General features: G+C 36.5%; 1 protein-coding gene across 7 annotated transcripts in view; it reads right to left on the bottom strand.

The window, feature by feature from the left end:
• Positions 1-26,825, bottom strand: part of CPNE8 (copine 8) — a 272,491-nt gene that overhangs the window by 70,492 nt on the left and 175,174 nt on the right. For 5 of the 7 annotated variants that reach the window (XM_086399950.1, XM_086399952.1, XM_086399951.1 and 2 more), the window contains one exon: positions 18,405-18,480. In XM_086399950.1, coding sequence (XP_086256076.1) covers positions 18,405-18,480 — 76 coding nt within the window. Of the gene's footprint in view, positions 1-13,971; positions 14,147-17,220; positions 17,453-18,404; positions 18,481-26,825 lie in introns of those variants that run through there. The other 2 variants (XM_086399956.1, XM_086399955.1) reach the window with 2 other exon arrangements.

The raw sequence follows: 26,825 nt of genomic DNA, 5'->3' as shown, positions 1-26,825 counted from the left end.
CAGGCTCCTGCCAGGCTCCTCTGTCCATGGGATTCTCCAGGCAAGAATACTGGAGTGGGTTACCATTTCCTCCTCCAGGGGATGTTTCTGACCCAGGGATGGAAACCAGGTCTCCTGCATTACAGGCAGATTCTTTACCAACTGAGCTAGGAGGAAGCCCCTCATAGCATCACCTAGGAAGGCATTTAAGGGCTGCACTTATTGCTTAATAATGATAGTAATTTCCATCAGACACATAATAATGTGTAAAAGTTTGGAGTCCTGGTGGGAGTCCTGGTGGAAGTCACACGGATTCACAAACCCAGAAATAGGCTGACCAACTGAGGTCTCAACTGTGCACTCTGAAAAGGAACTGTGGCCCAGGACCACCCTACTGAACAAAGGTACTGGAGCCAGTCTCATTCACCCAGCAGCAAACCTAACCCACACTCACCTGAGCCCCTAGTAACAAGCATACCATCAGTAGATCCTACTGTATACCTAGCAATTACTTCAATGCCAGCTCTAAACCACCACAACTGCAGTTTTGAAGGTAGCCCCATAAGTCTGGAGAACCATGAGGAAAAGGTGTCTACCTGACAAAATAAGTCTATAAATCAGCAGGCAGCATTTATTTATTTACTTATGTATTTTCACTTTAGGAATTTTATTTAGTTCTCAATTGGGTTTTATATGATATGACCTACGGGCTTTTCATTGTCCCATTTAATTCTGCATGGCTGAGAATCATACCCTACAAGGTAGGCAAGATAAGAAGCCATCCATAGGGATTTACTCCTCTTTGTCTTATCTTCTTATTAGTAGTTATAGACTTTTAACAGGAATATAAAAGTAATCTGTGTGATTTATGCTTTTTTTTCTACACAGCCTTTAAAAGAATACATGTAGAAAAAGATTTTAACTATTATTGGAGTCAAAAACAACAACCCAAACACCTGATTAAATGCCAGCTTGTAGACTTACTAATTGTTTGAATGTGTTCCTTAATGTTCTTGCTGCTTGAGTTGTCTCTGATTCTTTTCTAACATTTTGTTTTGTTTTATATTTAAAATTTTTTCTTTTTATAATATATTTTTTATTGAAGTATAGTTGATTTACAATGTAGTGCCAATCTCTGCTGTACAGCAAAGTGACTCAGTTTTATACATATATAAATACAATCTTTTTAAATATTCTTCTCCATTATGGGTTAATCCTAGGACATTGGATGTAGTTCCCTGTGCTAAACAGTAGGACTTGTGTATCTACTCTAAATGTATAGTTTGCATTTACCAACCCCAAATCCTAGTCACCCTTCCTCTTGGCAGCCACAAGTCTGATCTCTACGTTTCTGAGTCTGTTTCTATTTTGTAGATAGGTTCATTGGTGCCATATTTTAGATTCCACATACAAGTGGTATCACATGGTATTTGTCTTTCTTTCTGACTTACTTCACTTAGTATAATAATCTCTAGTTGCATCCATGATGCTGCAAATGGCATTATTTTTTATGACTGAGTAGTATTCCATTGTATATTTGTAGCACCTACTCTTTATCCATTCATCTGTCAATAGACATTTAGGTTGCTTCCATATTTTGACTACTGTGAACAGTGCTGTTATGAACATAGATGTCTGTATACCTTTTGAATTAGTTTTGTCTGGGTATATGCCCAGGAATAGGATTGCTGGATCACATGGTACTTTTATGTTTAATTTTCTAAGGAATCTCCATACTGTTTTCCATAGTGACTGCACCAACTTACATTGCCACCAATGCTGTAGGAGGATTCCCTTTTCTCCATACCCTATCTAGCATGTGTTATTTGTAGACTTTTTAATGATGACCACTCTGGTGTGAAATGCTACTTCATTACAGTTTTGACTTGCATTTGTCTACTAATTAGCGATGTTGAGCATCTTTTCATATGCCTACTGGCCAGATGTCTTTAAAGAAATGTCTATTAAGGGCTTCTTCCTATTTTCCAAATGGGTTGTTTTTTTTTGTTGTTGTTGTTGAGTTGTATGACCTGTTTGTATATTTTGGAGATTAAGCCCTTGTCAGTGGCATCATTTGCAAACATTTTCTCCCCTTCTGCAGGTTGCCTTTTCATTTTTTTTTTAATGGTTTCCTTTACTATGCAAAAGCTTGTAAGTTTGATTAGGTGCAACTTATTTTAGATTTTATTTCTATTGCTTTGGGAGACTGACCTAAGAAAACATTTGTTTGATTTATGTCAGAGAATGTTTTGCCTGTACTCTCTTCTAGGAGTTTTATGGTGCCCTGAAAGTGAAAGAGGAGAGTGAAAAAGTTGGCTTAAAGCTCAACATTCAGAAAACTAAGATCATGGCATCTGGTCCCAACACTTCATGGGAAATAGATGGGGAAACAGGGGAAACAGTGTCAGACTTTATTTTTTGGGCTCCAAAATCACTGCAGATGGTGATTGCAGCCATGAAATTAAAAGACTCTTACTCCTTGGAAGGAAAGTTATGACCAACCTAGATAGCATATTCAAAAGCAGAGACATTACTTTGCCAACAAAGGTCCATCTAGTCAAAGCTATGGTTTTTCCAGTGGTCATGTATGAATGCGAGAGTTGGACTGTGAAGAAAGCTGAGTGCCGAAGAATTGATGCTTTTGAACTGTGGAGCTGAAGACTCTTGTGAGTCCCTTGGACTGCAAGGAGATCCAACCAGTCCATTCTGAAGGAGATCAGTCCTGGGTGTTCATTGGAAGGACTGATGCTGAAGTTGAAACTCCAATACTTTGGCCACCTCATGCGAAGAGTTGACTCATTGGAAAAGACCCTGATGCTGGGAGGGATTGGGGGCAGGAGGAGAAGGAGACAACAGAGGATGAGATGGCTGGATGGCATCACTGACTCGATGACGTGAGTCTGAGTGAACCCTGGGAGCTGGTAATGGACAGGGAGGCCTGGTGTGCTGCGATTCATGGGGTCACAAAGAGTCGGACACGACTAAGAGACTGAACTGAACTGATGTTTCTTCTATTTTCACTTTGGTAAGAGTTTTTCTTTTTTATCATAAATTAATATTGAATTTTTTAAAATGCTTTTTTTTTTTTTGCATCTATTGAGTTGATCATGTGTTTTTTTTCTTTTTCAGTGTGGTGTACTGCATTAATTGATTTGTGCATGTTAAACTATCCTTGTGAACTTCTAATGAATCCCACTTGGTCATGGTGTAGGAACTTTTTCTATGTGTTGTTGGATTCAATTTGTTAATATTTTGTTGAAAATTTTTGAATCTATATTCATAAAACACATTGACCAGTAATTTGCTTTATTGGTGGCATCTTATCTGGTTTTGGTGCAGGATGATTGTGGCTTCACAGAATGTCTTGGGAGTGTTCACTCTCTTTTGGAAGAGTTTGAAGAGGAACAGTTTTCTTTGTATGTGTGATCATATTTACCTATGAAACCATCTGGTCCTGGACTTTTGTTTATAGGGTGCTTTTTAAAGGTAGTTTTCTTTTTTTAAAAAATCACAGATTCTATTTCACTTCAAGTGATGGGTCTGTTCAATTATCTATTTCTGCTTGATTCAATTTTGGTGGGCTGTATGTTTTTAGAAAGTTGTTCATTTCTTCTAGGTTGTCAGATTTGTTGGCATATATCGTTCATAGTATTCTTTTATGTATTTTTTTGGTTTTCTGCAGTATCAGATTTTTGATACTCTCTTTTTTAATTTCTTATTTTATTTGGATTCTTTTACTTTTCTTTTTGGTGAGCCTGGCCAGAGGCATTCAATTTTCTTTATCCTTTCAAAGTACTTGACCTTGGTTTTATTGGAGTTTTGTTTTATTTTTTAGTCTTTTATTTCCTTCCTGATCTTTAATATTCCCTTCCTTCTCCTGACTTTAGGTTTTGCTAGTTCTTTTTTTTTTTCTAATTGTTTTAGGTGATAGGTTAGGTTGCTTGAGATTTTTCTTGATTTTTGATAAAGACCTGTATTGCTATGAGCTTCTCTCAAAGAACTGCATTTGTAGCACCTCATAGATTTTGTTGGCTGTGTTTTGTCATTTGTTGCAAGGTATTTTAAAATTTCCTTTTGATTTCCTCTTTGATCCATTCATTTTTTAGTAGCTTGTACTTTGGTTTCCATGTAATCATATTTTTTCATGTCTTTTCCTATGATTGATTTCTAGTTTTATGTTGTTGTGGTCAGAGAATATTCTTGAAATAATTTCTCTACTCTTAAATTTGTTGAAGTTTGTTGTGCCCAGTATGTGGTCCATCCTAGAGAATGTTTGATGTGCACTTGACAAGAATGTGTGTTGTGATTTTTTTTATGTAATGTCTTGAAAATACCAATTAAGTCTAACTGCTGTATTGCATCATTCAGGATCTATGTTGCTTATTGATTTTCTGTCCAGAAGATCTTTCCATTGATGTCAGCGGGGTGTCAAAGTCTCCTACTGTTACTACTATCCTGTTGATTTCTCCATTTATGTTTGTTAGCATTTATTTTATGTATTTGGGTGCTTCTATATTAGATGCATATATGCTAATGACTGTAATTGATTCTTTTTTCATTAAGTATTTTTTTTTACCTTTTTCTATATACATTTTTACCTTCTTTATATAGTCTTTGCTTTACAGTCTATTTTGTCTGATATGAGTATTGCAACTCCCAGTTTCTTTTCATTTCCATTTGCATAAAACATTTTTCCATCCCCTCACTTTTTATTTTTAATTGGAGGATGACTGTTTTACAATGTTGTATTGGTTTCTGCTGTATAGAAACACAAATCAGCCATGAGTATATACATTCTCTCCCTCTTGAGCCTCCCTCTCACTCCCTCCTCTGATCCCTGTAGGTTGTCACAGAGCACCAGACTGAGTTACAGAGCAGCTTCCCATTACTTGTTTTACACATGGTGGTGTGTACATGTTAATGGTACTATCTCAATTCATCTCACCCTCTTCTTCCTCCACTGTGTCCACAAGATTGTCTTCTACATCTTTGTCTCTAGAAATGCCCTGCAAATAGGTTCATCAGCACCATTTTTCTAGATTCCATATATTTGCATTAGCATATGATATCTGTTTTCTCTTTCTGACTTACTTCACTGTATATCAGACTTGAAGTTCATCAACCTCATTTTAACTGACTCAAATTCATTTATTTTTATGGCTGAGTAATATTCCATCGTATATATGTGCCACAACTTCTTTATCAGTTCATCTGTCAATGGATATCTACATTGCTTCCATATCCTGGTGATTGTAACAGTGCAAAATGAACATTGGAGCACACAGATCTTTTTGAATTATGGTTTTCTCAAAATATATGCCCAGAATTGGGATTGCTGGGTCATATAGTAGCTTTATTCCTAGTTTTTGAAGGAATCTCCATGCTGTTTTCCATAGTGGTTGTATCAGAGTACATTCTCACCAACAGTGAAAGAGGACTCCATTTTCTCCACACTTTCTTCAGCATTTATAGTTTGTAGATTTTTAAATGATGGCTATTCTGACCAGTGTGAAGTGATAACTCTTTGTAGTTTTGACTTGCATTTATCTAATAGTGAGTAATACTGAGCATCTTTTCATATGTTTGGTGGCCATCTGTATGTCTTCTTTGCAGAAATGTCTGTTTAGGTCTTCTGCCCATTTTCTGATTGTTTTTTTTTTTTTCTTTCTGAAATTGAGCTGCATAAGCTTCAACAAAAAAATAAAATAAAATAACTAGGGATAAACCTACTTAAAGAGAGAAAAGATCTGTTGCAGAAAACTGTAAGATGCTGATGAAAGAAATCAAAGACGACACAGACAGATGAAGAGATATAGCCTGTTCTAGGATCACAAGAATCAATACCGTGAAAATAACTATACTACCCAAAGCAATCTACAGATTCAATGCAAGCCTCATCAAATTACCAACAGCATTCTTCACAGAACTAGAACAAAAATTATATAGTTTGTGCAGAAATACAAAAGACCCTGAACAGACAAAGAATTCTTGAGAAAGAAAAATGAAGCTGGATCAATCAAACTTTCTGATTTCATACTATACTACAAAGCTATAGTCAAGAGTACATGGTACTGGCACAAAAACAGAAATATAGACAAAAGGAAGAACATAGAAAGCCCAGAGATAAACCTGTGCATCTATTGGCATCTTTGACAAAGGAGGCAAGAATATACAATAGAGAAAAGATAGCCTCTTCAATAAGTGGTGCTGGGTATACTGGACAGCTACATGTATAAGAATAAGATTAGAACACTTCCTAACAGCATACATAAAAAGAAACTCAAAATGGAATAAATATCTAAATGTAAGGCCAGAAACTATGAAACTTTTAGAGGAATATATAGATAGAACACTCTATGACATAAATCACAGCAAGATCATCTTTGACCTACCTCCTAGAGTAATGGAAATGAAAACAAAAGTAAACAAATAGGTCATAATTAAACATAAAAGCTTTTGCACAGCAAAGGAAATCATGAACAAGGTGGAAAGACAACCCTCAAAATGGGAGAAAATAACTGCAAAGGAAGCAACTGATAAATGATTAATCTCCAAATTATACAATCATTCCATCACCTCACTTCCAATCTATGTGTGTCTTTTTCCCTTAAGTGGGTCTTTTATAGGCAGCATATTGTAATCTCGTTGTGCCCGACTCTTTTTGTGACCTCATGCACTGTAGCTTACCAGGTTCCTCTGCCCATGGGATTGCCCAGGCAAGAATTCTCAAGTGGGTTGCCATTTTCTTCTCCAGAGGATCTTCCTGACCCAAGGATTGAAGCTGTCTCTCTTTCCTTGCAGGAAAGGAGCTGTCTCTTCCTTTCCTTCTTTACTGATGAGCCACCAGGGAAGTCCACAATGGGATGTTACTCAATCATAAAAGGGAATGAAGGAGTGTCTTTTGCAAAGACATGGATGTAGCTAGAGGTTGTCATACAGAGTATGTAGTAAATCAGAAAGAGAAAAACAAATATCGCATGATATGGCTTATATGTGGAATCTCAAAAAATGGTAGAGATGAACTTATTTGCAAAGCAAAAATAGAGTTACAGATGTAGAGATCAAAGATATGGTTACCAAGGGAGGAAAATGGGATGGATGAACTGGGAAACTGGGACTGAAATATTTACACTACTATGTATAAAACAGACAACTAATGAGAACTTCCTGTTTAGCACAGGGATCTCTACTCATTGCTCTATTGTGATTTAAATTAGAAGGAAATCTAAAAGAGTGGATAAATGTATTGTATGATTGATTTACTTTGCTTTATAGCAAGAAACTAACAACATTTAAAAGAAACTATGGTTGGGTGGCATCACCGACTCGATGGACATGAGTCTGAGTAAGCTCTGGGAGTTGGGGACGAACAAGGAAGCCTGCTACAGTCCATGGGGTCACAAAGAGTCAGACAGGACTGAGAGACTGAACTGATAGGCCAATAAATATTAATAAAAACCAAATATTTTATTGAGACTGTGAATAAGAAGGGTGTCTACTCAGTGGTAAAGAATCTGTCTGCAATGCAGGAGATGTGGCTTCTATCCTTGGGTTGGGGAGCTCTCCTGGAGAAAGACATGGCAACCCATTCAAAAATTTTGTCTGGGAAACCACATGGACAGAGGAGTGTGGCAGGCTACAGTCCATGCGGTGGCAAAGAGTTCATCATGACTTAGTAACTAAACAACAACAACAATATTCAGTTCAGTTCAGTCACTCAGTTGTGTCCGACTCTTTGCGACCCCATGAATCGCAGCACGCCTGGCCTCCCTGTCCATCACCAACTCCTGGAGTTGACCCAAACCCACGTCCATCGAGTCAGTGATGCCATCCAGCCATCTCATCCTCTGTCGTCCCCTTCTCCTCCTGCCCCCAATCTCTCCCAGCATCAGAGTCTTTTCCAATGAGTCAACTCTTCACATGAGGTGGCCAAAGTACTGGAGTTTCAGCTTTAGCATCATTCCTTCCAAAGAAATCCCAGGGCTGATCTTCAGAATGAACTGGTTGGATCTCCTTGCAGTCCAACGGACTCTCAAGAGTCTTCTCCAACACCACAGTTCAAAAGCATCAATTCTTCGGCGCTTATCCTTCTTCACAATCCAACTCTCACATCCATACATGACCACAGGAAAAACCACAGCCTTTACTAGACGAACCTTTGTTGGCAAAGTAATGTTTCTGCTTTTGAATATGCTATCTAGGTTGGACATAACTTTCCTTCCAAGGAGTAAGCATCTTTTAATTTCATGGCTGCAGTCACCATCTGCAGTGATTTTGGAGCCCAAAAAAATAAAGTCTGACACTGTTTCCACTGTTTCCCCATTTATTTCCCATGAAGTGATGGGACCAGATGCCATGATCTTAGTTTTCTGAATATTGATTACTTTGCCCAATTATTGATAAGCAAATATTTATTGACATATTAAATCTTGTTTTCTGATTGATTCTTTGTTTTTTCCTTGTTTCTTTCTTTTTGGGGTTTGATGATTTATTTTATGCTTGTGTTCTCTTAATTTTTTGTGAATCTATTGTATGTTTTTGATTTGTGGTTTCCCTATTTTTCAAGTATGTTAACACCTTCCTATATCTGATAGCAATATAGGCTTAAACACACTGTAAAAAAAAAAAAGAATCTGCATTTTATTACTCTTTCCTTATATTTTATGATTTTGATGTTATTTTTTACACCTTCATCTCTATCTTTTTGCTGTTCCTTGTGTTTATCATTGATTTCAAAAATACATTTTTTTCCTTTATCTCTGTTTGATCTGTATACTGGCTAATTTAAGTGATTTACTTTCAAATTATGATTTTCTTCTTCCTGTATCTTCTTGCTTCTTTTCCACTCAGAGGAGATGTTTCAATATTTACTGTAGGGTAGATTTAGTGTTGCCATATTTTTTTAGCTTTTACTTGTCTGAGAAATTCTTTGCGTCTCCTCCTTTTCTAAATGATAAACTTTTGGATAGAGTATTCTAGGTTGTAGATTTTCCCTTTCAAGACTTTAAATATATTCTGCCACTCCCTTCTGGTCTGCAGTGTTTCTGTAGGTAATCAGCTGATAGCCTTCTGGGAATTTCCTTGTAATGAACTCCTTGTTTTTCTCTTGCTGCCCTTAGAATCCTTTCTTTAATGTTTGCCATTTTAACATGTCTTGGTGTAGGTCTGTTTGGGTTCATCTTGTTTAGAACCCTCTGTGCTTCCTGTATCTGAATATATGTTTCCTTGATTACATTTGGGAAGTTTTCAGCCACAATTTTTTCAAATACATTTTCAGTCCTCCTTTCTCTTTCTTCTCCTTCTAGAACCCTGATTATGTGTAGACTGGCACACTTTATACTATTCCACAGGTCTCTTATATTGCTTTCAATATTTTTTTCCCCAATTTGGCTTTCTGTCTGCTATTCTGACTGGTTACTGACCATTATTCTATCTTTCATATCACTTATTCTTTATTCTGCATTATTAATTTTGCTTTTAGCTCAGTTTTCATCTCAGTAAATTAATTTTCTGACTTTTCTTGGCTCCTCCTTATAGTTTCTAGTCCTTTTTACTGTAATCTGCATTTCTGTCCATATCCTTTCTTAATTTCTTCAGTATTTTCATTACCTCCATTTGGAACTAAGTGTCTATTAGATTCAAATGGTCTGTTTCATTGTTCCTTCAGGGGTGCCAGAGTCCAGCTCCCGCAGCCAGGGATTCAACCTGAAGAGATGAACGGTGTCGGTGATGAGACAGCCTCTCAGTTTTCTTTTGGACTGCCTCTTTATTTCAAGTTTAAGATTCTCTTTTATACTTTTACAAAAACATTATGTCAGAGATTTGACATTTTCAGTTCCCCCTCACCCAGATTTATTATTTCCATAAATCATTGTTGCTCTTCAAACTGAGTTCCTGCTTCAGTGATTCTCTCAGAATCAGCCTTACCATCTATTGTCTACTTCCTCTAATGTGTCCTATAGTTAACTTGTGATTACATTGTAACTCATGCTACATTCCTCAGTTTACTACTTATCTTCCTAAATCCTGTTTGCCCCTAACATCTTGAGCTCACTCTCTCTTAAAAAGGCTTCTAGCTATAGTGTCTCTAAAAATTCCTAACTTCTATGAGCTATAGTAAAATATGCTAACTTTACAACATTCCTTAAATCTTTAACTTCTAACTATTTTAATTATTTTTAAGCCTAAATTCAGTAAACTCCTTTGCCATAAACATTTTTCTCACAAACAGGCTTCAGAAAGCAATCTCTCCCATGGCCTCGAGCTGCGGCCTATGTGCTTATCCTGGAACACTCTTTTGTAAAGTCCTTAAACAAATGTCAATGATTAACTTTATGAATTATTCTCTGAGCACAGCTGCAGAAGGCTTTGTGCCTTCTCATGCTCCTCTCAAGAACAATAGCACCTTAATATTCCTTTTCAGTCAACTCAGCAAGGAGAGGAAAAAACAAGTCAGAATTACAAGGCCTAACTCCTTCATCCTGGGTTTGTGCCTGAGGAATGAGGAGAGGGTGCTTTGTCAGTAATGCCTAACACGGCTCCCGACACAGGGGAATTCTCTTGGTCTATTAACTGAGAGTGGTTCCCCTACTTTGTCATTTTGCTTATATTTCTCTTGCCAGTTTAGCAGAAACAATCATCTACTGTAGTCTTAAAGGGCTATTTATATGCAGAAGCTTCTCTGTGTAGCTTGAATGGTTTAACATTTTTTTGGTATGAAGGCTATTTTTGGTTTGGAGGCTTGCTGTCTCTTTCCTTAGCCTGTGCTGGCCATTATCCCCTTGATAAGGGGTGTGCAGGTACACAGCTCAAGCAGGCTCCCAGAAAGAGAGAAGCAGTGGTTGGCTCCTGGTCACAGACGCTCACCAGCAGTCTGATCCTACCTCTGGAGTCTGAGATGACAGCAGTGGCTCGTACCTACCCCTGGAGCTTGTTTTGCTGGTGCCTTGCCACCTCAGAGTGAGTGCAGAGAAAGAAGCTCCTGTGGTGGGCCCACCCCTCTCTTCTCACACCCGTCCAACATTATTGCCCTCCCTCCTTGGTGGGCCCAGGCTTCCTCTCACAACACACCCTAGCCTCCTCAGGCTATCTCCATGCAGCCAACCCCAGTCCTCTTCCTTGGGTCTTACCTCCAAAGCACAAGCCCCTCATTACCTCAGTGATGAGTACCTCAAGCTTGGGAGTGCTGGGCAGCACTGACTGTGCAAGTCTCTCTCTGCTTTGGCCTCAGTGAACCAGTTACTATGCTCTCCTCTGAGGCTCCAAAGCTCCCTCTCTGTCCCTGCTGATCTGCCTGCCAGTGAATGGACTTCCCTTCATGCAGAAAAATTTTCCCTTTCACAGCTCCCTCCCAAGGACACAGGTCCCAGGTCGCATCCTGATTCCTTTCTCCCCTTCTCCCTTTTTTTTTTAAACTTTTTCTTTTGCCCTGCCCAGCGATTTTCTTGCTTTTTTGGAAGTCAGAGGTCTTCTGCCCATGTTCAATAGATGTTCTATGAGAACTCTTCCATTTGCAGACGTATTTTTTATGTATTTATAGGAGAAAATGAGCTCCATAGCCTACTCTTTCACCATCTTGATCCAGTGTCAAATAGGAGGGCTTTTAAAAGCTCAGGCATATTACTGGGGATCTAGAAGGCCACGTGCTTGTGTAGAACTGTGTGAATGGCCAAGGAAGACCTTGAAGAAACCATAATTCTTCATCTATGGCTGACTCTGAGTCTTTGTTTAAGCATCAAGTGAAAGCCAAGGCAGAATATTACACTTAGAACATATAAGAAGTGCACCAACATACACAAATCTTGGTCAAATTATGTGCTGACCACTAGTTAACAAGGCACAGACTGCAGTGAACCACACAGAAAAGGAAAAGAGCTTTTACAGAATTACTCCAAGAGAGTCACTAAATCCATAAACAGCAACAACAGCAAATCCTGGAAAAAGCAGAGGATCTGATTTCCAGTGTAACTATATTATATATTTAAAAATTTCCAGCATTCAACAACAACCAAAATTATAAGATATGCAAAGAAACAAGAAAGTATGGTCCATACACAGAAAAAAGCAATCAATAGACTATATCCTTGGTAACTTATAGATATGAAATTTATTTAATATATTCTTCAAATCAGTCACTATTAATACATTTACAAAATAAAGAAGAAATAAACTGTGAAATAAACTATGAAATAACATTTCACCAAATAGAAAAATCAGTAAGATCAAAATTATTAAAAAGAACCAAATAGAAATTCTCAACTTTAAAAGTACAGTAACAAATGAAATATTTGCTAGAGAGGCTTAATAAAACATTTGAGTTGGCAGAAGAAATAATGAGTAAACTTGAAGATGGGTCAAATGAGATTTTCTAGTGTAAGAAACAAAAATAAAAAATAAGAACAAATCATATGAGACATGTGGGATATGATCAAGTATAAAAACATATATATATATAGATAGATACATAGATAGATAGATAGAAAGTATTTGGAGTACCAGAAGGAAAAGTGAGAAAGGGGCAAAGAATATTTGAAGGAATAATGATTGAAAATTTCCCTAGTTGCCTCAACAAAACTGAATTCCCTTACATGTGTGCAAAAAATGAAGTTTCCAATGTATATCGGACCAAGATCTATATATATGTTATATATAACATACAAAGTTCTTCCAGATATTCTTCAGACTAATCTCTTCTATTGATAACACAAAGAATAAGAACACATTGTCATCTGAAATTTTGGCACAAATATTCATGCAGGGTATTTAATAAGGAACAATTGTTACTAAGCTTTTTTGTTATTAGATGTGACACCAATCTCATTAAGCAAACTTTGTTGGATAAGAGAGATCCAAAGAGAAGAACATATTTTAAAGATACGGAAATTCAATGTAATTGATCTCTGGAGCATTATTACTGAACACAGGCAAAGTACCTGTGTTCTAAGTACAAAAGGACTAATATGCTTGCATTGTTCCTCTTCAACCTTAAGGGTATGGAGAAAGAACAGATATCTATATAAGTACAACCTGTCATATTAATTTCACTGTCTATTTCAAGCCTTAACATGGGTTTCTAAAAAACTCAGATAGAAAAATTGCTCCATTACTCCAACTTCGTCTTTGTCTGGGAAGGTTTCTTGGGCTAAATTTGCTGCACTCCCCTCTAGATATCTCATATCTGCTAGCTATATATAGCACCTATCGAGGTAATGTAAACATATTTTATGTGTTTGTTTCTCCCCTTAGACCGTGAAGTTTTTATTTATCTCTCCATCCTTTGGGTCTAATATAGAGTGCAGAATATAGAAGTCATGTGATAAATATCTTATTCATAAACTAATAAACAAATGAATGTGTGAAATACAACTGCTTTAGCCTAGTAAAGCAACAGGAGGAGATTTCTCCACTTAACTTAAAGGAGGCCAATTTTAGTTTAGTGTCAGTTTGGAGGAAAATATTTGTCATTATTGACTAAGTACTGGGATATTCTCCTTTGCTATTGATGTATATTAAATTTAAATAATTACAGAAAATGTAACAAATGACAAACCTCAAGGATTAATAGTGCTAGAACATACCTTATGCTCAACAAATATGTGGTGGTTAACTGGCAAGGTAGGTTTAAGTCAGAAATAACTAATCTGTTTGCTTTGATAACTCGGGTTTCTTTAATGACTGAATCATACTTTTTCATTTCCTTCAGTCTTCATCTAAATAACAGTTAAGATGTTCAAACACACGAAGCAAAAAAACAACTAATTATGTAACACCTTGCTGACACAACTAAAATGCATATTTTTCTCTTTGTGTTAAAAAAGGGTTGAGGAGAGTGAGAACAAGATGGAGGAGGAGTAGGTGGACGTGGAGTACATCTCTCTCCACGGATACATCAGGAATACACCTTCAGACACAGAAGTACATGCAGAACACAAGCTGAGAGCGGACAGGAGTACCTGACCAGTACCTGACCAGAAAAGAATATATAGAACCATACAAAACACGGTAGGATGAAGGAACTAGGGGGAAAACAAGGAGTGTTAGTAAAACTGGACCTGTCCACGGTGGGTGGGAGTACTGAAGCAGGGGTCCGATCCTCACATCAAGGCAATTTTCCGAATCAGAGGAGAAACATTCAAGGCTGAGAGTGAAACAGCTGATTTGTGGCAGCCTAAATGGGATGAGAATCAGACAGTCCTTAACACAGCCATTCATACTCTGGACAGGGACGCTGGTCCCCTGGAAGGCACAGCAGCTGGGAGCTGGAGTTTAGGGATTGTGGAGCAATCCCAGTGGAAGGGCTGCTGTTGACTGTGGAGAGACTGTGAGGGGATGTGAGAGAGGAGATTGTGGTGGGAAATGCCAGTGGAGGAATGCCAGACAGCCATGGAAGCAGGGTGATACTGCTGAGTCACGTGTAGGGGATGCAGCCATCACCATAGCCTCTCTCTCCCCACACGCCAGCATCAGCAGCCGAATGATAGAGAGTGTGGCCCAAACACCTGATGCACTGACCTAGAGCATAGGACCCCACCCAGGGTGCTCTGTTAAGTGATTGATACGCAAACTACAGAGTAGGACCCCACCCAGGGTGCCCCTTTAAGTGCCTCATGTGCCGATCTACAGGGTAGGACCCCAGCCAGGGCAGTCTCTCTATACCTGATGCACCGAACAACAGAGAAGGACCCCAGCAAGGGAGCCCTTTAAGTGCCTGAATGGGCAGAGCTATGGATAAAGACTGGCCAAAGAGGCCTTCTAATCGCCAATTACAAGAGGCTCATAAAAAAAGACTCTGATAGGGCCATAACTTCTGTGGCAGACGCAGTCCATGTCCCTGCACAATTGGCACCACCAGGGTCCCCACAAGCCAAGCAGTGGTGCGATCTTCATGTTCAACTCTTACTGGGGCAGAGCTGCTACAGGCAAAAAAAAGTCTTGTGTCTGTGCATGCAGGGTTGCTTCGACCATGTCCGATGCTTTGCAACCCTGTAGACTGTGTCCTGCCAGCCTTCTCCATCAGGGAGGTGGTTCTCCAGGCAAGAATACTGGAATTGTATTGGCCAATACTGGTTGCCATACCCTTCTAGAGCACTATATTTCCTACTGCCCTAGCCACCAACTCCCCTGAGTAACTGGTGCTGCCAGAACCCCTGAAACCCAAGCAGCTGCACCACCTCCACACCTGGCTCTCACAGGGGCAAACCCAAGCCCTCCAGGGCAGCCTCAGGAGCAAATTCCAGTAAATCACCTACATGTAGAGGTGGAAATAAAACCACAAATGAAACCCAGGGGCAGTGCGGCTAAGGAAGAAGACTCAAAACCTTCCTACCAGCTGTACAAGCTACAGATTAAATCCACACGATCAACTAGGAATCAATAGTAGAATACCTGAAGCAGAAGAATAAATCAGTGAGCTGGAAGATAAAACGGTGGAAATAACTTCTGAAGAGCAGAATAAGGTAAAAAGAATGAAAAGAACTGAGTCTCAGAGACCTCTGGGACAATATCAAATGCACCAACATTCAAATTATAGGGGTCAGCATCATCAGAAGAAGAAGAGAAAAAGAAAGGGTATGATAAAATTTATATTTGAAAATTTCCCCAACATGGAAAAGGAAATAGTCAATCAAGTCCAAGAGGCACAATAAGTCCCATATAGGATAAACCTAAGGAGAAACATGCTAAGACACACAGTAATCAAAAAAACAAAGACTAAACACAAAGAAAGAATATTAAAAGCAGGAAGGGAGAAGCAACAAGTAACATACAAGGGAAACCCTATATGCTTAACAGCTGATCTTTTAGCAGAAACTCTGCAGCCCAGAAGGGAATGGCAGGATATATTTAAAGCACTGAAAGGGAAAAATCTACAGCCAAGATTACTATACCTGGAAAGGATCTTATTCAAAATTGATGGAGAAATCAAAAGCTTTTCAGACAAGCAAAAGTTAAGAGAATTCAGTACCACCAAACCAGCTTTACAACAAATGTTAAAGGGAATTACATAGTCAAGAAATACAAGAGAAAGAAAAAGATCTCTACAATCAACCCCAAGCAATTAAGAAAATGGCAATACGAACATACATACCAATAATTACTTTAAATGTAAATGGATTAAATGTTCTAACCAAAAGACACAGACTGGCTGAATGGATACAAAAACAAGACCCATATATATGCTGTCTACAAGAAACCTACTTCAGACCTAAGATGCTCAACATTGCTCATTATTAGAGAAAACCAAATCAAAACTACAATGAGATATCACCTCACACTGGTCAGAATGGCCATAATCAAAAAGTCTTCAAACAATAAATGCTGGAGAGGGTGTGGAGAAAAGGGAATGCTCTTATGGGCATGTAAATTGATACAACCACTGTGGAATATAGTATGGAAATTCCTTAAAAAACTAGAAATAAAACCACCATCAGTTCAGTTCAGTCTCTCAGTCATGTCTGACTCTTTGTGATCCCATGAATTGCAGCACGCCAGGCCCCCCTGTCCATCACCAACTCCCGGAGTTCACTCAGACTCATGTCCATAGAGTCGGTGACGCCATCCAGCCATCTCATCCTCTGTCGTCCCCTTCTCCTGCCCTCAATCCCCGTCCAGCATCAGAGTCTTTTCCAGTGATTCAACTCTTTGCATGAGGTGGCCAAAGTATTGGAGTTTCAGCTTCAGCATCAGTCCCTCCAAAGAACACCCAGGACTGATCTCCTTTAGAATGGACTGGTTGGCTCTCCTTGCAGTCCAAGGGACTCTCAAGAGTCTTCTCCAACACCACAGTTCAAAAGCATCAATTCTTCAGCACTCAGTTTTCTTCACAGTCCAAATCTCACATCCATACAGGATCACTGGAAAAACCATAGCCTTGACTAGATGAACCTTTGTTGGCAAAGTAATGTCTCTGCTTTTGAATATGCTATCTAAGTTGGTCATAACTTTCCTTCCAAGGAGTAAGAGTCTTTTAATTTCATGGCTGCAATCACCATCTGCAGTGATTTTGGAGCCTGGAAAAATAAAGTCAGCCACTGTTTCCACTGTTTCGCCATCTATTTCCCAGGAAGTGATGGCACCAGATGCCATGATCTTCGTTTTCTGAATGTTGAGCTTTAAGCCAACTTTTTCACTCTCCTCTTTCATTTTCATCAAGAGGCTTTTTAGTTCCTCTTCACTTTCTGCCATAAGGGTGGTATCGTCTGCATATCTGAGGTTATTGATATTTCTCCCAGAAATCTTGATTCCAGCTTGTGCTTCTTTCAGCCCAGAGTTTCTCATGATGTACTCTGCGTAGAAGTTAAATAAGCAGGGGGACAGTATACAGCCTTGATGTACTCCTTTTTCTATTTGGAACCAGTCTGTTGTTCCATGTCCAGTTCTAATTGTTGCTTCCTGACCTGCATATAGGTTTCTCAAGAGACAGGTCAGATGGTCTGGTATTCCCATCTCCCAGCAATCCCACTCCTAGGCATATACTCTGAGGAAACCAAAATTGAAGAAGACACATGTATCCCATTGTTCATTGCAGCACTATTTACAATAGCTAGAACATGGAAGCAATCTAGATATCCATTGACAGACGAATGGATAAAGAAGTTGTGGTACATATACACAATGGAATATTACCCAGCCATAAAAAGGAACCCATTTGAGTCAGTTCTAATGAGGTGGATGAACCTAGAACCTATTATACAGAGTGAAGTAAGTCAGAAATAGAAAGATAAATATTGTAGTCTAATGCATATATATGGAATCTAGAAAAATCATACTGAAGAATTTATTTACAGGGCAACAATGGAGAAAGAGACATAGAGAATAGACTTATGGACATGGGGAGAGGGGAGGAGAGGGTGAGATGTATGGAAAGAGTAACATGGAAACATATTACCATATGTAAAATAGATAGCCAATGGGAATTTGCTGTATAGCTCAGGAAACTCAAACAGGGGCTCTGTATCAACCTAGAGGGGTGGGATGGGGAGGGAGATGGGAGGGAGGTTCAAAAGGGAGGGGTTATATGTATACCTATCACTGATTCATGTTGAGGTTTGGCAGAAAACAATAAAGTTCTGTAAAGCAATTATCCTTCAATAAAAAATGAATTAATTAAAAAAAAGGGTTGAGGAGAATGTTAGTAGGAAGGCAAAACATAAAGGCTGAAGCTCAAGGAAAAATAAACATATCCATATTGGATGTTTTTTAAATAAGAAAATGTTTCATAGGCAAGAATTTTAAATCAACAAAGTAGATTCAAATGACCATGTGATTTGAAGAGAAATATTATTTAATCTCAAAAACCAATCTTCTCAATAAGTTTAAAGATTCTTATTTATATTGGTAACTTTTGGCAATTATCTTTTGTAAAAATCCATATTTTAAAAGCATAATTGTACTTATTCCAGAAAAATATAAAGTAAAATTCCTCTTACCTCATATACATTGAACTGTGATTGCCCTCTAGAAAGTTCCCTGTAGCTTGTTGTAAATTCTCCAATGAAATCATGACTATAATTAAGGAGAAAATACATATAGCATTAGCTTTCAGACATTTGTTAATTTTATATTAAAACTTTAAATATATATTCTTATCATGAAAAAATTCTTGATATTACTATGAAAATAATACTAATATGATAATTTAAAACACATTGATACTTTGTTATGTATATCCCAAATTAAATTTTGTTAGTATTCAAAAATATTTCATTTATCACACCAATGTTAATATTTCAAATAGGTTTATTAGTGTCAATAACTCATATTTCAAAAGCATTTTGTCTATGCTATCCTAATGATTAACCATTAACTAGGATGAAATTTTAAGACACACAAAATTTATTACCACACATATCAATAATCACGAATATACAAAATCTTCAAACCTTCCAATGACCAGTATGTAATAGATCACTATTTTTAAAAGGGAATCCCACGTTGACATGGAATGTCAGGTAGTTAGAATAAGAAAAATGAGTCCAGAATGGCGGTGGCTAAAAGACAAGGAAGGGTAAAGCCCGCGAAAATAGAACAAAGGAAGGTCTGAGGACCGGAGTGAGGAGCTCAGGTAAAACAAACAGGATTCCTGGCTAGCCCAATTTACATAGGGCAGGCCCAGATGGAGGAGAAAAGCCATATAAAAAGAGGAGCCAAAATTGGGCTGGGCGCCTCTTTTCTCTTCGTGTCTTTTGGGTTGGCATGTCCTCACACCTTGAGGATGTATTTTCCTTTACTTTCTAAGTAAAACTGAGCAGTAACACTGGTCCATCTGAGGGCTGTAACACTGGTCCATCACTTCAGGTTTTTGTTGTGACGAGACAGACCTGAGGAAATTACACACTCCCCTGACAGAAAATAGTCACTAAGCTTTATACTAATAATTTTAAAGTACATTGATAATACCAAACATGGTTAATCTGAACTTTACCATAAAGCAATCATCACTGCTTTCTCAGAAAGTAGAACTTTTACAAGTGCCTTCTCAATTTAGACATGGAAGGGTAAAGATTGAGAAAGCATATGTTTGTTTTCACTATAAAATACTTAACAATGTAATTACTGAGCTTGATTTATGCAACTGTAAAAGAAGTGTTATGCATTCGGCAGATTAGAGTGGATGTGTAAGGTTGCAAAGAGTCAAACACAACTGAGCAGCTAACACACACACACACTAATTTTATGGTCAAAACTAGGTTGAACACACACAGAACACACAGTGAGACATAAACATAAAATGCTGGTATTTGGTGCAATGCTGAAGTGTAATAGATTAGAGGAGGAAGATAAAAGATTGTAGGAGCTGAATTAGTATAACAAAAAGGGATATTGCTGTTATTTGTGTGATAGAATTTAAACTCGGCCCATTTGCTTGCAAATATGAGGTGTTACCACAAAAACAGATATTTCCCCCAAAATCCAGGCAGGTTTTTGCTTAACTCTGCGTCATTAAAATCCATAGATCTGATAACCAGTAACAAGCAATAAGCAAATTGTTGCTAGCCAACCACAACTGATTTCTAAAGTTGGGATTTCAAAGAAAAAAAAACTAGTGGTCATTAAGTAGTGTTTTTGCAATAAATTTTAAAAAATTAGGATGTAAGATACAACTCATCTAGATATCCGGTTTCCCAGTTCTCCCATATTTTAAACATCTTGTACATTTATGACAATAATCTATATAGGGCATTTCTCTTTATCCCAGTATCACCGTGACCTCTTCTACAGTTGTTTTAAAAGCAGATGTACACACATGAAATTAGTAAATGAAAAGAGGATTGAAGACCATACTTAAAATACATTTGTATTTGTGAATCCAAAACCCTCAGTATTTGCTCTTTCAATTTATATGGGGAAAATTACAAAACAGTAATTTCATGCTACATATTTCTTATAAATAAAATAAATCTCTTTGACTTTCAGAAGTGCAAGCTTATAACCATGGTATCTTTATAGAAATCTCTGAGACTCTGCTTAGAATCTATTCTCTTCATTGCTGTGTGTGTTTTGATATCTTAAGTAATGGTCACCAAGAAAAGGTTCTATTAAAGCACTTCAAACGCAATATTTTATATTGGTTAAGTGTGGACAAGCTTCGTATACCAGAGCTCACCACACTAGTCATAAACACAAGGCAGTGAGTGGCGACAGCAATATAACAGCCAAGCCTAGACATAAGGTGCTTTGTCTCAAAAATACATCTCAAGAATCTAGGTGCATAAGTGAATAATTCTCGGGTCAGTTTTGTTACAGATCTCTTGAAATGAATGAGAATATTTAGTTTCCTTTGTGAACTTCTGTAATCCAAATACTGTATATTAAATCATAAATAAGTACTTTAAAGAAAGTATTGAAAGTGCTCTTCACTGATTTATTCTTATCTTTTCCCCTATCATTAATTATTACTGGATTTTACTAAGATTAAAAGAAAGAAAAGTAATTTATTTTAATATTTTATCTGTTCATAGTTGTCAATACAAAAATATTGAAATAATTCTCACTACACAGAGGAATATGATGAAAAGTACTCTGATAATATGTTACAATCAACAGTTTCCCTGAGATTCAATAATACTGCTTTGATATTTCTTGTTAGTTTAGTTCTAACTAAAATAATTATTCTGTGTTATAAGTCTCAAAGTTCTCTGCATTTACAAAATAAAGTTTACTCCACGGTGGTTGATCTGATTTGTGTCCATTTACATTTCTAATTTTTTTCAAAATTTTTTATAATTGAAATATATTATTTAAAATCTGAAGAAATAAACAGATATTGAGAACAAATTGATTAATATTATAGGTAGTACGTCAACTCTCAAAATGTCTAGAGTAAACTGATTGATTTTTGAATAAAGTTTGAATATTATAAGTATTTCTATACTCTATTAATAGTGGAAAAGGAGTATTTTGCATATTTATATTTACATCTGAAATCTGTAAGACAGTCCCTACTTAACAAAGTGTCCATCTTTCCCATTTTTGACATCTTCTTTTACTTACCGTTTACACTACTGCTTAAGTATTATCTCCTCTAAGAAATCTCTCCTCCTTCATGTGCTTTCTCTTTGTTTTTTTTTTTTTTAATTTTATTTTATTTTTAAACTTTACATAATTGTATTAGTTTTGCCAAATATCAAAATGAATCTGCCACACACTTCGTATATTGTATAATAGCTGTTGTTTAAAAATCTCCCCTTCTAGTTTTTATAACATACTCAAAGTTATGAAAGCTGAGTGACTTTCCCTGGTGGTCTTGAAGCTAAGACTTTCTGTTCCCAGTGTAGGAGGCCCTGGTTCGATCCCTGGTTGGGGAACTAGAACATACATGCCACAAAGAGTCCAGTGTCACAACTAAAGATCCAACAAGTTGCAACTAAAAAAAAGATCCTAAATGCCACAATGAAGATCAAAGATCACAAAACAGACAAATAAATAAAAAGAAAAGGAAAGATGTTAATTTCATCTCCATATTCTCAGCATCTACTTCAGTGCCTGGTAACCCATAGGCATTATTGAATGTTGCAAATATATTCAAGGCAATGTCACAATCATGCTGTAATCTTACCTTACCAGTAATATTAACAGTTTTGCTTCACGTGAATTATCGGTAGTACAAAAGAATGGGACAAATGTTGAGCATATTAGCCACTCCTACTCTATTCCTTTGAAACAGCTCTCTCTGAGGGTAACTGATAACTGTTATTTTCCCATAAAAATGCACCCACATTATCACACAAAAGATATAAAAAAAGAGACAGAATATTGCCTTTTCTAGGCATTTCCAATGGTTTTCCTGAAGGAAATCCTACTTTAGGCACAATGGATGATGCCTATTTTCCTTGCAATCATTAAATTAATATTCCATATATGTAGAAACAGCAAATACATACTGAATCTATCTTACCCTTTTCTATCATCATGTTGTCTTGAGTAAGTCACTTTGGGATCTTTATGTATTCATCTAAAAATTGGAGGCAATGACTATTTACTGTTTTGAAAATAAATCTAGATAATTCATTTGATTTTTTTTCTGTGAAAGGCACATAATTCCTTATACAAGTCATTATTAAAATATTTTTTTTCTGATTTTTAAGTAATATGACTCTAGATACCTATATGTGTCTTAAAGAAGCTTTAATCAAAATAATATCTGAAGATGTAACAGGCTTATGAATTGATATTTGGAAGTCAGAATTATAAGATCTCTATTCATATCTTTTTATTGAAGTACACATTTTTAAGAGTGTTTTTTTTTTTTTTTAATTTCCTCAGGAAATATTTATTAAGCATCTACTACGTATCTACCATGTATTAGATGTTGAGATGTATTAGATGATAAGATGAAGCATAAGACAGATCCAGACTGACAACATGTTTGCTATCTAAATGGGGAATAAGTTTCCTTCTTTTTTCTTTTTTACTGTTCCTTGTTAATTAAGCAAAAGTGTACCACAATTTCTCAATAGCTATATTTAAGAATAATTTATATTATTTTTACTGTAGGAGAAGAGCAGCAGTGGTTTTTTTTTTTCCCAGAGGTGACTGAAGTCAAGACATTAATTCCATAATTGTAGGTAAAATGTATCATGAGAATTTTGATTTCCCATGATCATCACAAAAGTCCAGCTAACAACGTACCAGTTGTCCTTGATTTTGCTTTTATTTCTTTACTTTTCTTTCCAGACAAAACTTTGACTTTAACATAACTTTTCAGCATTTAGGAACATTTTTATCCATGCCATAACACTACCCTTCCTTTATTCTTAAAATTTCAATAAAATCAAGTCTTTTTTATCCTTTTAATTTCCTTAAGTCCTGAAAAAAAGTTAGTTTCCTTTAAAAAGTTCAGAAATATGCTTTTAAATATTATTCAATTATGAGTTGGTCTAAATTTAAATTTAAAGAACTATCTTGGTTCTTCCTCAGTAAACAGAGATTGTAAGCACATTCTGAAAAACTAATTGTTTTTCCTGGTTTGCTTTTACTGGTAGAAATGATCACATATAACATATAAATGAAAGTGTTTAATGTAGAAGTTATTTATCTCTATTTTTACTGAAATTTTAAGTAATTTCAAAAAGTTTACATTTTCTTTACCCCTCTGTAGATTACAGCTACATTTCTGAGCCTCCAAGAAAGAAAGTGGTATAATTACTCTCAAATTTTAACAATTTATAGGAGAAATAGGCTAATTTTATCAGTCTGATTCACACCTGTTCCTTGATCCATTTCTAATACAGACAGAATTTTTAAAAGATATAAATACTATATATATAATAAGCTAAAAAAAGTGTTTAGTCAGTAGAAAACTATGAATTATTGATACAGTTTTTAATAAATATGTATATATAATTCAGATAATTCAAATCTGAAAGTAGTCATCCAAATTGCCTAGAATATTTATCTCAAATAAAACCAAGCAATTTACAAAATTTACTTTTATTTTGTGCTGTTTAGGTCAGGCATTGTCAGCAAAAAAAATGTACATGTTATAAATTTAGAAAATTATCATCCCACTTTGATGAAATTTCACAAACTGACAGTTTACTGTAATCCTTAACACAGATCTCATATGGCAGCTCAGAACTTGCACATTTGAAAGAGTTTCAGCTTCAGAAAGTCTTGTGCTTATTTTTATATCTATATTACTTTCCTACACTACTTATGGAGAAACAAACTAGGTATTTTAGGAGACTTTAATAATTCTTTCTATGTTCAGAGCAGTGTCATTTTATGATAATGGTTTTAACAGCCTAAATATCTTCAAAATATTCAAATATGGAAATGACATATCTCACAAAAATTCTTTGGCTAGATGCTTGAATAAGTTAATATATTTTTAACAATATAAGACTCCAGAAGACTATGAAGCAAAATATCAGAATATCTGAGTTTTCAAGAAACATAGATCTAAGATATTAAGCAACATAAAAAGTACCAAGTGTACTTATGCTTACATATATTATCCATTTATAGAAGTCCTTCTTCTTTAGTGATAAGCACAGTGGGAACCTTGTCCTTGGAACCTATCCTAAAAATCTGTGAATTTCTTAGTGGAAAGCAAAGAACTATCCATGGAACTAAAAAAGAATAGTGTTTGCCTATCGATTTTACCTTTGAGTTCTACTGACTCTAGGCAAATCATTAAGCTTCCTAGTAAAATTTTTTCACCACTCAAAATCATAAAATATATTTTCTCATCCACATTAACGGAGAAGGCAATGACAACCCACTCCAGTACTCTCGCCTGGGAAATCCCATGGACGGAGGAGCCTGGTGGGCTACAGTCCGTGGGGTCACGAGGAGTCAGACACGACTGAGCGACTGCACTTTCACTTTTCACTTTCATGCACTGCAGAAGGAAACGGCAACCCACTCCTGTATTCTTGCCTGGAGAATCCCAGGGAGGGAGGAGCCTGGTGCGCTGTCACCTATGGGGTCACACAGAGTCCGATATGACTGATGCTACTTAGCAGCAGCAGCAGCAGCATCCACATTAAAAAATGTTGAATTGATTAACGTGAGTGGTTTTGAACAGAACACCAGAAATATATTTTGGGTTCTTGGAAGAATGGTATTATCTTAAAAAATAGCCATATGTGTACAGTTTCAATATATTAATTTGAGGTTAAATATAAATTTATAATACCTATAATCCATTTGCTTGTTTAAACTGTGCTGAAATATATACAAATATACTAGCATGTAATCTAAAGTGGTAATACATATATGGCCAACTCTTTCTACATATTAAATATCTTATTCTATATAGTTAGTAAAACAATTGAGATGGCTATGTACAATTGCTTGGAATTTCAAAATTTAAAACTCTTATACTTGAATAATAATGAACTGGGATTATCAAACTATTCTGTCAGAGAAATTTATACAACAAAAAAACCACACCACAACATTCTTTCTTTCCCATTCTTAGTCCGTCTCTATTTTCTTTCTCTCTCTTTCTGACTAACCAATTGCAATGGAATATTAAAATTATTACAAAATAAATGTACTTGGCAAATCTATAGAGTGAACTTCTCACTGGCTGAATTTTAATAAACTGTTTTTACAGGACTTACTTACTGCTGTTTAATTTCATGTGTATTTGGAACACTAATTGATGATTGACAAGCACAGAGCTACACAACACATGTTGTTAACACATAATCTCAAATTATTTTGGTGTTTAGAATCACAGAGAAAATAGTAGGTAACCATTACATACCAATAATCATCATATTGTATAAAGGACCAGCATCATTATTAACAAAAAGTCTTCATCACGTACAACTAGAAGTTTCATTTAACTGAAAGTTCTTTATAGCCAAAAAGGAACTGGCTTTAAATTTTCTCCCAAAGCATTCATGAAGCAATCACATATATTTACATTGCTTCAAACAAATTTTTAAAGTATAACGTTCTCCAATTTATACCTTTAATTTATATTTCAACATCTCTCCAATTCCCTAGTCTCATATTTCTAATAGCCTGTTGCATGTCTCCACTGTGGATTATAATTTTGAAAAGAGGAAGTGGGGGGTGGAAAGAGAAAAGGAAATACATTGAATGCCAAAATCTGTGTATTAAGCAATACATTTTTGAGAGAGATAAAGAGAAGCAGGATAAAACTTAGTTACTGTAGTAGTAGTGAGGGTCACTCAGTTGTGTCTGACTCTTTGCGACCCTATGGACTATACAGTTCATGGAATTCTCCAGGCCAGAATACTAGAGTCCCTTCTGTGGATCTTCCCAACCCAGGGATCAAACCTAAGTCTCCCTCATTGCACGTGGATTCTTTACCAGCTGAGCTACAAGGGAAGCCCAAGAATACTGGAGTGGGTATCCTATCCCTTCTTCAGGGGATCTTCCTGACCCAGGAATTGAACCAGGGTCTCCTGCATTGCAGGCAGATTCTTTACTAACTGAGCTATCAGGGAAGCCTAAGTATTTATTTTTGGAATACAGAATTCCATCTCTTGGATCTTCCCAAGCTCATCTGAAGCAACCAGATTTTTCTGGACTTAACTGAGAGAGAATAATAGATTGTAACTCAGTAAAAAGACACCACATTTTCTAATAACAGTTAATCATACTACTATTACTTAAATTTGCATCTATTGCCAAAGATCTTCTAGATAGAATTCTTTGTTACATACCCTCCACTGTGTATCTGTCCCAGAAGGAAAATCTCTGCTTACTGACTTAATCATCTGTCTCTTAACTCCACATATAAAGAAGTATGAACTGGTTTAGGAATTGAGCTATCCAGTCACTCTGTGGAAGTGGCGAGTTGGTATGCCAAACTGATTCATTTATAATGATATTTTATTACATATGGCTGACATTTTTTCTTAAGA

The sequence above is a fragment of the Bos grunniens genome, chromosome 5 (assembly GCF_055505025.1).
Source record: "Bos grunniens cultivar Pamir isolate PY7600 chromosome 5, Bosgru_T2T1.0, whole genome shotgun sequence".
Lineage (NCBI taxonomy): Eukaryota > Metazoa > Chordata > Mammalia > Artiodactyla > Bovidae > Bos > Bos grunniens.
Note: the sequence above shows the minus strand (reverse complement) of the source record. Positions and strands in the feature narration are given on the sequence as shown.